This window comes from Oncorhynchus keta, chromosome 12 (genome assembly GCF_023373465.1).
Source record: "Oncorhynchus keta strain PuntledgeMale-10-30-2019 chromosome 12, Oket_V2, whole genome shotgun sequence".
Taxonomy (NCBI): domain Eukaryota; kingdom Metazoa; phylum Chordata; class Actinopteri; order Salmoniformes; family Salmonidae; genus Oncorhynchus; species Oncorhynchus keta.
Window position 1 is genome coordinate 52,569,145 of NC_068432.1, and position 12,887 is coordinate 52,582,031.

The window sequence follows — 12,887 nt, forward strand, 5'->3', positions numbered from 1 at the left end:
ACCAGGGCCCATTAGCTCTGATCAAATGTAGTGTACTATGTAGGGAATAGGTTGCAGTTTCAGAATATCTAGAACTAAATACCACACAGATGAGTCACAGTCATAGACAGAGCAGAGCACCTCAGGCATATCAGAGAACTCCAGTCCACTCCACTACAGGGTGGGGTGTTCCCTCCCCTAACCAACCCTACCCAATCAGACGTCACAGTGGCAGTGATATATCTTAGGTATGTTCATAGAGACCGGTTAATACTGAAGACCTGGCTGTATGTCTATGAAGCATTCTTAGAGGTGAGATGTTATGTTGCTGCTGTTGTTGCTGTTGGCTGCGTTGTTGCTGTTGGTGTTGGTGGTGGTGTTGTTCTTGGTGTTGTTGTTGTGGTTGTTGGTGTTGTTGTTGTTGGTGTTGTTGTTGTGGTTGTTGGTGTTGTTGTTGTTGTTGTTGTTGTGGTTGTTGTTGTTGTGGTTGTTGGTGTTGTTGTGGTTGTTGGTGTTGTTGTGGTTGTTGGTGTTGTTGTGGTTGTTGGTGTTGTTGTGGTTGTTGGTGTTGTTGTGGTTGTTGGTGTTGTTGTGGTTGCTGGTGGTGTTGGTGGTGGTGTTGTTCTTGGTGTTGTTGTTGTGGTTGTTGTGGTTGCTGGTGTTGTTGTGGTTGCTGGTGTTGTTGTGGTTGCTGGTGGTGTTGTGGTTGTTGTGGTTGTTGTGGTTGCTGGTGTTGTTGTGGTTGTTGGTGTTGTTGTGGTTGCTGGTGTTGTTGTGGTTGCTGGTGTTGTTGTGGTTGCTGGTGTTGTTGTGGTTGCTGGTGTTGTTGTGGTTGCTGGTGTTGTTGTGGTTGCTGGTGGTGTTGCTGCTGTTGGTGTTTGGTGTTGCTGTTGGTTTTGGTGTTGTTGTTAGTGGTGTTGTTGTTAGTGGTGTTGTTGTTGTTGGTGGTGGTGTTGTTAGTGGTGGTGTTGTTCTTGGTGGTGTTGTTGGTTTTGGTGTTGGTGATGGTGTTGTTGTTGGTGGTGTTGGTGGTGGTGTTGTTCTTGGTGTTGGTGGTGTTGGTGTTGTTAGTGTGGTTACTGAGAAGCCTTAGGAGGAAATTTGGGATTTAGTTGTGGACTAATGTCATATCTTCCACACGGAATGTGTTGTTGATCACACAATCCTGCCGTCCATACTACGCTCTTAGGGGGAACGTCCATACTACGCTCTTAGGGGGAACGTCCATACTACGCTCTTAGGGGGAACGTCCATACTACGCTCTTAGGGGGAACGTCCATACTACGCTCTTAGGGGGAACGTCCATACTACGCTCTTAGGGGGAACGTCCATACTACGCTCTTAGGGGGAACGTCCATACTACGCTCTTAGGGGGAACGTCCATACTACGCTCTTAGGGGGAACGTCCATACTACGCTCTTAGGGGGAACGTCCATACTACGCTCTTTGGGGAAAAAAGGTGCTATCTAGAACCGGAAAGAGTTCTTCGGCTGTCCCCATAGGATAACCCTTTGAAGTACACTTTTTGGGTTCCAGGTAGAACCTTTTTGGGTTCCAGGTAGACCCCTTTAAGGGTGCTCCTACAGAGACAGCTGTAGAACCCTTTTACGAAGAGTGTACTTTCCTGTACTAGCAGCATCAACCGTTGTTGTTCAACCAATATCTTGTTCTAAACATCAATGTAAAATAATGGCCTTGTAACTGGCCTTGTAACTGGCCTTGTAACTAGCCTTGTAACTGGCCTTGTAACTAGCCTTGTAACTGGCCTTGTAACTGGCCTTGTAACTGGCCTTGTAACTGGCCTTGTAACTAGCCTTGTAACTGGCCTTGTAACTGGCCTTGTAACTGGCCTTGTAACTGGCCTTGTAACTGGCCTTCTAACTGGCCTTGTAACTGGCCTTGTAACTGGCCTTGTAACTGGCCTTGTAACTGGCCTTGTAACTGGCCTTGTAACTGGCCTTGTAACTGGCATTGTAACTGGCCTTGTAACTGGCCTTGTAACTGGCCTTGTAACTGGCCTTGTAACTGGCCTTGTAACTGGCCTTGTAACTGGCCTTGTAACTGGCCTTGTAACTGGCCTTGTAACTGGCCTTGTAACTAGCATTGTAACTGGCATTGTAACTAGCATTGTAACTGGCCTTGTAACTGGCCTTGTAACTAGCATTGTAACTGGCATTGTAACTAGCATTGTAACTGGCATTGTAACTGGCCTTGTAACTGGCCTTGTAACTGGCATTGAAACTGGCATTGTAACTAGCATTGTAACTGGCATTGTAACTGGCATTGTAACTGGCATTGTAACTGGCCTTGTAACTGGCATTGTAACTGGCATTGAAACTGGCATTGTAACTGGCCTTGTAACTAGCATTGTAACTGGCATTGTAACTAGCATTGTAACTGGCATTGTAACTGGCCTTGTAACTGGCCTTGTAACTGGCCTTGTAACTGGCATTGAAACTGGCATTGAAACTGGCATTGTAACTAGCATTGTAACTGGCATTGTAACTAGCATTGTAACTAGCATTGTAACTGGCATTGTAACTAGCATTGTAACTAGCATTGTAACTGGCCTTGTAACTAGCATTGTAACTAGCATTGTAACTGGCATTGTAACTGGCCTTGTAACTGGCATTGTAACTGGCATTGTAACTGGCATTGTAACTGGCCTTGTAACTAGCATTGTAACTGGCATTGTAACTAGCATTGTAACTGGCCTTGTAACTAGCATTGTAACTAGCATTGTAACTGGCATTGTAACTGGCCTTGTAACTAGCATTGTAACTAGCATTGTAACTGGCATTGTAACTGGCATTGTAACTGGCCTTGTAACTAGCATTGTAACTAGCATTGTAACTGGCATTGTAACTGGCCTTGTAACTAGCATTGTAACTAGCATTGTAACTGGCATTGTAACTGGCCTTGTAACTGGCATTGTAACTGGCATTGTAACTGGCATTGTAACTGGCCTTGTAACTAGCATTGTAACTGGCATTGTAACTAGCATTGTAACTGAGTTATTGGTTAAATTACTGAGACTGATACAGGATGGAAACATATTATTACACAACAATGTCCTCTTAGAAATCAGACTTGGAAGGAAAAAAATGTAGTGTGGTTTTAGCCTGTGACCTATTGGTTTCAAAGCTGTTACAGCTAACTAACTGATCTCACTGCAGTGTTAGACTGGAGGTTATGCTGGGATCTCACTGCAGTGTTAAATTGGAGGTTATGCTGGGATCTCACTGCAGTGTTAAACTGGAGGTTATGCTGGGATCTCACTGCAGTGTTAAATTGGAGGTTATGCTGGGATCTCACTGCAGTGTTAAACTGGAGGTTATGCTGGGATCTCACTGCTGTGTTAGACTGGAGGTTATGCTGGGGGCCCAGGGGTGGGATCTCTCTGTTCCACACCCATCCAGGTATTTACAGTGTGGGTTAAAGATGAACTAGAAGACAGGGTTAGCCGGAGGGTCCTTTAAGTGGCAAATTAGTTAATAATCTCTTAAATGCTGGAGAATGAAAACTACCTGACAGAATGGTAATAGAAAGAATGATTAGTGGTGAAAGGTTACAAAATAGAGACTAGCTTTACACTGACATAGAGACTGACAGAGACACTTTACACTGACATAGAGACTAGCTTTACACTGACATAGAGACTAGCTTTACACTGACATAGAGACTAGCTTTACACTGACATAGAGACTGACAGAGACACTTTACACTGACATAGAGACTGACAGAGACACTTTACACTGACATAGAGACTGACAGAGACACTTTACACTGACATAGAGACTAGCTTTACACTGACATAGAGACTAGCTTTACACTGACATAGAGACTGACATAGAAACACTTTACACTGACATAGAGACTGACATAGAGACTAGCTTTACACTGACATAGAGACTGACATAGAGACTAGCTTTACACTGACATAGAGACTGACATAGAGACTAGCTTTACACTGACATAGAGACTAGCTTTACACTGAACTTTACACTGACATAGAGACTAGCATTACACTGACATAGAGACTAGCTTTACACTGAGCTTTACACTGACATAGAGACTAGCTTTACACTGAGCTTTACACTGACATAGAGACTGACAGAGACACTTTACACTGACATAGAGACTGACATAGAGACTAGCTTTACACTGAGCTTTACACTGACATAGAGACTGACATAGAAACACTTTACACTGACATAGAGACTGACATAGAGACTAGCTTTACACTGAGCTTTACACTGACATAGAGACTAGCATTACACTGACATAGAGACTAACTTTACACTGACATAGAGACTTGCATTACACAAAAACCAAAACGTGTCCCCCCCGGCGTTTCCAGGACCGAGTTTGGTTTAGACTCTGTCTGTGTACCTACCAGGTACACCATCTTACAGGACAAGGTCATCTTTTCGTCAGGCTCTATATCGTTAAAGAGACACTTCCACATGGCACGTTTCACGTGAACCATAAATGCTGGTTAGGTTCTATGATGGCCAAGCTAATGGGTCTAGCTACACCCTGGAGTATAAATGGTCATGGACAGATAAGAGATTGTGTACTGTATCGTTGTTACACAATCAGCGCTTTGGACAGAGATGTGGCATCAGGACAAACAGCCTCTCTTTGCAAGAGCAATTTACTGTTTTGAAGGTGTCGGGAATTGGAGCCACCGGGAGCTGTAGGGACTCTTTCTGTGTATCTGACACTTGTATGGTGAGTGTGTTGGTGTTCTTCAGGGAACATTGTCTTCTTCTGGTGTTCTTCAGGGAACATTGTCTTCTTCTGGTGTTCTTCAGGGAACATTGTCTTCTTCTGGTGTTCTTCAGGGAACATTGTCTTCTTCTGGTGTTCTTCAGGGAACATTGTCTTCTTCTGGTGTTCTTCAGGGAACATTGTCTTCTTCTGGTGTTCTTTAGGGAACATTGTCTTCTTCTGGTGTTCTTCAGGGAACATTGTCTTCTTCTGGTGTTCTTTAGGGAACATTGTCTTCTTCTGGTGTTCTTTAGGGAACATTGTCTTCTTCTGGTGTTCTTCAGGGAACATTGTCTCCTTCTGGTGTTCTTTAGGGAACATTGTCTTCTTCTGGTGTTCTTTAGGGAACATTGTCTTCTTCTGGTGTTCTTTAGGGAACATTGTCTTCTTCTGGTGTTCTTTAGGGAACATTGTCTTCTTCTGGTGTTCTTCAGGGAACATTGTCTCCTTCTGGTGTTCTTTAGGGAACATTGTCTTCTTCTGGTGTTCTTTAGGGAACATTGTCTTCTTCTGGTGTTCTTTAGGGAACATTGTCTTCTTCTGGTGTTCTTTAGGGAACATTGTCTTCTTCTGGTGTTCTTTAGGGAACATTGTCTTCTTCTGGTGTTCTTCAGGGAACATTGTCTTCTTCTGGTGTTCTTTAGGGAACATTGTCTCCTTTTGGTGTTCTTTAGGGAACATTGTCTTCTTCTGGTGTTCTTTAGGGAACATTGCCTCCTTCTGGTGTTCTTTAGGGAACATTGTCTTCTTCTGGTGTTCTTTAGGGAACATTGTCTTCTTCTGGTGTTCTTCAGGGAACATTGTCTTCTTCTGGTGTTCTTCAGGGAACATTGTCTCCTTTTGGTGTTCTTTAGGGAACATTGTCTTCTTCTGGTGTTCTTCAGGGAACATTGTCTTCTTCTGGTGTTCTTCAGCGAACATTGTCTCCTTCTGGTGTTCTTTAGGGAACATTGTCTTCTTCTGGTGTTCTTTAGGGAACATTGTCTTCTTCTGGTGTTCTTCAGGGAACATTGTCTTCTTCTGGTGTTCTTTAGGGAACATTGTCTTCTTCTGGTGTTCTTTAGGGAACATTGTCTTCTTCTGGTGTTCTTCAGGGAACATTGTCTCCTTCTGGTGTTCTTTAGGGAACATTGTCTTCTTCTGGTGTTCTTTAGGGAACATTGTCTTCTTCTGGTGTTCTTTAGGGAACATTGTCTTCTTCTGGTGTTCTTTAGGGAACATTGTCTTCTTCTGGTGTTCTTTAGGGAACATTGTCTTCTTCTGGTGTTCTTTAGGGAACATTGTCTTCTTCTGGTGTTCTTCAGGGAACATTGTCTTCTTCTGGTGTTCTTTAGGGAACATTGTCTTCTTCTGGTGTTCTTTAGGGAACATTGTCTTCTTCTGGTGTTCTTTGGGAACATTGTCTTCTTCTGGTGTTCTTTAGGGAACATTGTCTCCTTCTGGTGTTCTTTAGGGAACATTGTCTTCTTCTGGTGTTCTTTAGGGAACATTGTCTTCTTCTGGTGTTCTTTAGGGAACATTGTCTTCTTCTGGTGTTCTTTAGGGAACATTGTCTTCACTTCTACACTCCAACCACTAGGCCACCTGCCGCCCCTACGCTCTAACCACTAGGCTACTGCCGCCCCTACGCTCTAGCCACTAGGCTACCTGCCGCCTCTACGCTCTAGCCACTAGGCTACCTGCCGCCTCTACGCTCTAGCCACTAGGCTACCTGCCGCCTCTACGCTCTAGCCACTAGGCTACCTGCCGCCTCTACACTCTAGCCACTAGGCTACCTGCCGCCTCTACGCTCTAGCCACTAGGCTACCTGCCGCCTCTACACTCTAACCACTAGGCTACTTGCTGAACTGAAGACTCAGGATTACCATGCGGGGATTATTCTCTCATTTCTGACTGAGACTTTCACAAGGGTGCTTTAAACAACGTACAGGTATTACCTAGGCATAGAAATAATATTAGTTATTCTCTATGTTTGGCATGTTCTTCAGTTTCTGTTGTTGGCAGTAGACAGTCCTGGGCTAGATACTTGTGTTGTTGGCAGTAGACAGTCCTGGGCTAGATACTTGTGTTGTTGACAGTCCTGGGCTAGATACTTGTGCTGTAGACATGGGCTAGATACTTGTGCTGTAGACAGTCCTGGGCTAGATACTTGTGCTGTAGACAGTCCTGGGCTAGATACTTGTGTTGTAGACAGTCCTGGGCTAGATACTTGTGTTGTAGACAGTCCTGGGCTAGATACTTGTGTTGTAGACAGTCCTGGGCTAGATACATGTGTTGTTGTCAGTAGACAGTCATGGGCTAGATACTTGTGTTGTTGGCAGTAGACAGTCCTGGGCTAGATACTTGTGTTGTAGACAGTCCTGGGCTAGATACATGTGTTGTTGTCAGTAGACAGTCATGGGCTAGATACTTGTGTTGTAGACAGTCCTGGGCTAGATACTTGTGTTGTAGACAGTCCTGGGCTAGATACATGTGTTGTAGACAGTCCTGGGCTAGATACTTGTGCTGTAGACAGTCCTGGGCTAGATACTTGTTGTAGACAGTCCTGGGCTAGATACTTGTGCTGTAGACAGTCCTGGGCTAGATACTTGTGTTGTTGGCAGTAGACAGTCCTGGGCTAGATACTTGTGTTGTTGACAGTCCTGGGCTAGATACTTGTGCTGTAGACAGTCCTGGGCTAGATACTTGTGCTGTAGACAGTCCTGGGCTAGATACTTGTGTTGTAGACAGTCCTGGGCTAGATACTTGTGCTGTAGACAGTCCTGGGCTAGATAATTGTGTTGTAGACAGTCCTGGGCTAGATACTTGTGTTGTAGACAGTCCTGGGCTAGATACTTGTGTTGTAGACAGTCCTGGGCTAGATACTTGTGTTGTTGGGAAATAACTGAAAAGACAAATAGCTCTATAAACTAGAAGAGACTGAGACATGAAGCAACATGCAGTCCATGCTGTTGTTGTGTCGTGTTGTGCTGTCGTCTTGTGTTGTATCGCGTCGTGTTGTCGTGTTGTGTAAAAGCGTGTCTTTTTTCCTACTTTTCTGAGACTTCGTAACCAGTGTTATCAATTAGCAGTCATTAGAGACGGTTAGGAACAGTCATTAGAGACGGTTAGGAACAGTCACTAGAGACGGTTAGGAACAGTCACTAGAGGCGGTTAGGAACAGTCACTAGAGACGGTTAGGAACAGTCACTAGAGACGGTTAGGAACAGTCACTAGAGACGGTTAGGAACAGTCACTAGAGACGGTTAGGAACAGTCACTAGAGACGGTTAGGAACAGTCACTAGAGACGGTTAGGAACAGTCACTAGAGACGGTTAGGAACAGTCACTAGAGACGGTTAGGAACAGTCATTAGAGATGGTTAGGAACAGTCACTAGAGGCGGTTAGGAACAGTCACTAGAGACGGTTAGGAACAGTCACTAGAGACGGTTAGGAACAGTCACTAGAGACGGTTAGGAACAGTCACTAGAGACTGTTAGGAACAGTCACTAGAGGCGGTTAGGAACAGTCACTAGAGACGGTTAGGAACAGTCATTAGAGACGGTTAGGAACAGTCACTAGAGACGGTTAGGAACAGTCACTAGAGACGGTTAGGAACAGTCACTAGAGACGGTTAGGAACAGTCACTAGAGACGGTTAGGAACAGTCACTAGAGACGGTTAGGAACAGTCACTAGAGACGGTTAGGAACAGTCACTAGAGACGGTTAGGAACAGTCACTAGAGACGGTTAGGAACAGTCACTAGAGACTGTTAGGAACAGTCACTAGAGACTGTTAGGAACAGTCACTAGAGACGGTTAGGAACAGTCACTAGAGACTGTTAGGAACAGTCACTAGAGACGGTTAGGAACAGTCACTAGAGACGGTTAGGAACAGTCATTAGCAGAATCTGTGAAGTACTTGTTTCTCCACAGAGAGAAAATCTATATTTTGCTTAACGTTGCTCTTGAAAAGAAGAGGTTGTCGTCAGATTCACATACTGGGATTTGCTTGTGACACAGATGTGAGAAAGCGGCTGTTTGAAGCAAAATATTTATTTGGTATTTTGCAATCGAGAATGGCAGCTAGAAAGGCCTACATCAGTCAGGCTGTGTGCTGTTCCACCCAGCATAACACACACACACACACACACACACACACACACACACACACACACACACACACACACACACACACACACACACACACACACACACACACACACACACACACACACACACACACACACACACACACACACACACACACACACACACACACACACACACACACACACAGAGCCAGCCAGCACAGAGAAAAGGGTAGGGCAGGCCTTGGCCCAGGGCCATCACATGACACAGGACTGGCTCTAAAGGGTGAACCAGCTCAGGGCTAAAACAAATCTGAAACGCCTGGGGGTTCCCAACCTATAGACTCTAGAACCACTGACTGACAACAGACAGACTATAGAACCACTGACTGACAACAGACAGACTATAGAACCACTGACTGACAACAGACAGACTATAGAACCACTGACTGACAACAGACAGACTATAGAACCACTGACTGACAACAGACAGACTATAGAACCACTGACTGACAACAGACAGACTATAGAACCACTGACTGACAACAGACAGACAGACAGACTATAGAACCACTGACTGACAACAGACAGACAGACTATAGAACCACTGACTGACATCAGACAGACTATAGAACCACTGACTGACAACAGACAGACTATAGAACCACTGACTGACAGCAGGACAGACTATAGAACCACTGACTGACAACAGACAGACTATAGAACCACTGACTGACAACAGGACAGACTATAGAACCACTGCTGACAACAGGACAGACTATAGAACCACTGCTGACAACAGACAGACTATAGAACCACTGACTGACAACAGGACAGACTATAGAACCACTGACTGACAACAGACAGACTATAGAACCACTGACTGACAACAGACAGACTATAGAACCACTGACTGACAACAGGACAGACTATAGAACCACTGCTGACAACAGGACAGACTATAGAACCACTGCTGACAACAGGACAGACTATAGAACCACTGACTGACAACAGGACAGACTATAGAACCACTGACTGACAACAGGACAGACTATAGAACCACTGACTGACAACAGGACAGACTATAGAACCACTGCTGACAACAGGACAGACTATAGAACCACTGCTGACAACAGGACAGACTATAGAACCACTGCTGACAACAGGACAGGGCTGACTCTATAGTACTGACTGACAAGCATGCTGATTGGTTCTCTTGTCTATTGCTCCTCGACCAATACAACCAGCCAAACCTGCTGTATCAGGACACCTTCTGGCTAAAAGACCAGTTAGTTGGTAGATATAATTTATGTGGTGAGAGGGACTCTTTCTTATTTCAGACATAACAATGCTATGACTAACAGCCATCGCTGTTCAGACTCAGAGCGTTGGGCCAGTAACCCGAAAGGTGGCTGTATCAAATCCCCAAACTGACAAGGTCAAAATCAGTCATTCTGGGCAAGGCAGTTAACCCACTGTTCCCCTGAACAAGGCAGTTAACCCACTGTTCCCCTGAACAAGGCAGTTAACCCACTGTTCCCCTGAACAAGGCAGTTAACCCACTGTTCCCCTGAACAAGGCAGTTAACCCACTGTTCCCCTGAACAAGGCAGTTAACCCACTGTTCCCCTGAACAAGGCAGTTAACCCACTGTTCCCCTGAACAAGGCAGTTAACCCACTGTTCCCCTGAACAAGGCAGTTAACCCACACGTCACGAGAAGAGACACCACAACACTACATAGAGACCTAAGACAACAACAGCATGGTAGCAACACAACATGGTAACAACATGGTAGCAACACAACATGACAACGACATGGTAGCAACACAACATGGTAACAACATGGTAGCAACACAACATGACAACAACATGGTAGCAACACAACATGGTAACAACATGGTAGCAGCACAACATGGTAACAACATGGTAGCAACACAACATGGTAACAACATGGTAGCAGCACAACATGGTAACAACATGGTAGCAACACAACATGGTAACAACATGGTAGCAACACAACATGGTAACAACATGGTAGCAACACAACATGGTAACAACATGGTAGCAACACAACATGACAACAACATGGTAGCAACACAACATGGTAACAACATGGTAGCAACACAACATGGTAACAACATGGTAGCAACACAACATGGTAACAACATGGTAGCAACACAACATGGTAACAACATGGTAGCAACACAACATGACAACAACATGGTAGCAACACAACATGACAACAACATGGTAGCAACACAACATGGTAACAACATGGTAGTAACACAACATGACAACAACATGGTAACAACATGGTAGCAACACAACATGACAACAACATGGTAGCAACACAACATGGTAACAACATGGCAACAACATGGTAGCAACACAACATGACAACAACATGGTAGTAACACAACATGACAACAACATGGTAGCAACACAACATGACAACAACATGGTAGCAACACAACATGACAACAACATGGTAGCAACACAACATGACAACAACATGGTAGCAACACAACATGACAACAACATGGCAGCAACACAACATGACAACAACATGGGAGCAACACAACATGACAACAACATGGGACCAACACAACATGACAACAACATGGTAGCAACACAACATGACAACAACATGGTAGCAACACAACATGACAACAACATGGCAGCAACATGGTAGTAACACAACATGACAACAACATGACAACAACATGACAACAACATGGTAGCAACACAACATGACAACAACATGGGACCAACACAACATGACAACAACATGGTAGCAACACAACATGACAACAACATGGTAGTAACACAACATGACAACAACATGGTAGCAACACAACATGACAACAACATGGGACCAACACAACATGACAACAACATGGGACCAACACAACATGACAACAACATGGTAGTAACACAACATGACAACAACATGGGACCAACACAACATGACAACAACATGGTAGTAACACAACATGACAACAACATGGTAGCAACACAACATGACAACAACATGGGACCAACACAACATGACAACAACATGGTAGTAACACAACATGACAACAACATGGTAGCAACACAACATGACAACAACATGGCAGCAACATGGTAGTAACACAACATGACAACAACATGACAACAACATGACAACAACATGGTAGCAACACAACATGACAACAACATGGTAGTAACACAACATGACAACAACATGGTAGTAACACAACATGACAACAACATGGTAGCAACACAACATGACAACAACATGGCAGCAACATCGTAGTAACACAACATGACAACATGACAACAACATGACAACAACATGGTAGTAACACAACATGACAACAACATGGTAGTAACACAACATGACAACAACATGGTAGTAACACAACATGACAACAACATTGTAGCAACACAACATGACTACAACATTGTAGCAACACAACATGACAACAACATGGTAGTAACACAACATGACAACAACATGGTAGCAACACAACATGACAACAACATGGTAGCAACACAACATGACAACAACATGGCAGCAACACAACATGACAACAACATGGTAGCAACACAAAACATGGTACAAACATTATTGGTCACAGACAACAGCACAAAGGGCAAGAAGGTAGAGACAACAATACATCACACGAAGCAGCCACAACTGTCAGTAGGACTGTCTATCTTCAGATAGCTAGGTGAGACAACCACATATCACAGTCATAGTCAGTACATTCATCTCCAGATAGCTAGGTGGACCAGTCATAGTCAGTACATTCATCATCAGATAGCTAGGTGGACCAGTCATAGTCAGTACATTCATCTCCAGATAGCTAGGTGGACCAGTCATAGTCAGTACATTCATCAGATAGCTAGGTGGACCAGTCATAGTCAGTACATTCATCTTCAGATCGCTAGGTGGGACAACCACATATCACAGTCATAGTCAGTAGATTAATCTCCAGATAGCTATGTGGACCAGTCATAGTCAGTACATTCATCTTCAGATAGCTAGGTGGACCAGTCATAGTCAGTACATTCATCAGA

The 12,887-nt window shown here is 44.3% G+C and overlaps 2 protein-coding genes across 2 annotated transcripts in view; one reads left to right on the plus strand and one right to left on the minus strand.

Annotated features, from left to right (window-relative positions):
- The first annotated feature begins 220 nt into the window (after nt 1–220).
- LOC118379877 (uncharacterized) overlaps nt 221–12,887 on the plus strand; it is a 44,049-nt gene continuing 31,382 nt past the window's right edge. Inside the window, exon 1 of the mRNA XM_052458748.1 lies at nt 221–291. The gene's annotated coding sequence lies outside the window, so the exon portion shown is untranslated. The remainder of the gene's footprint in view (nt 292–12,887) is intronic.
- LOC127906524 (involucrin-like) lies at nt 4,570–6,123 on the minus strand. The gene has a single exon (XM_052458747.1). The coding sequence runs from the start codon at nt 6,121–6,123 to the stop codon at nt 4,570–4,572; it is 1,554 nt and encodes a 517-aa protein (XP_052314707.1).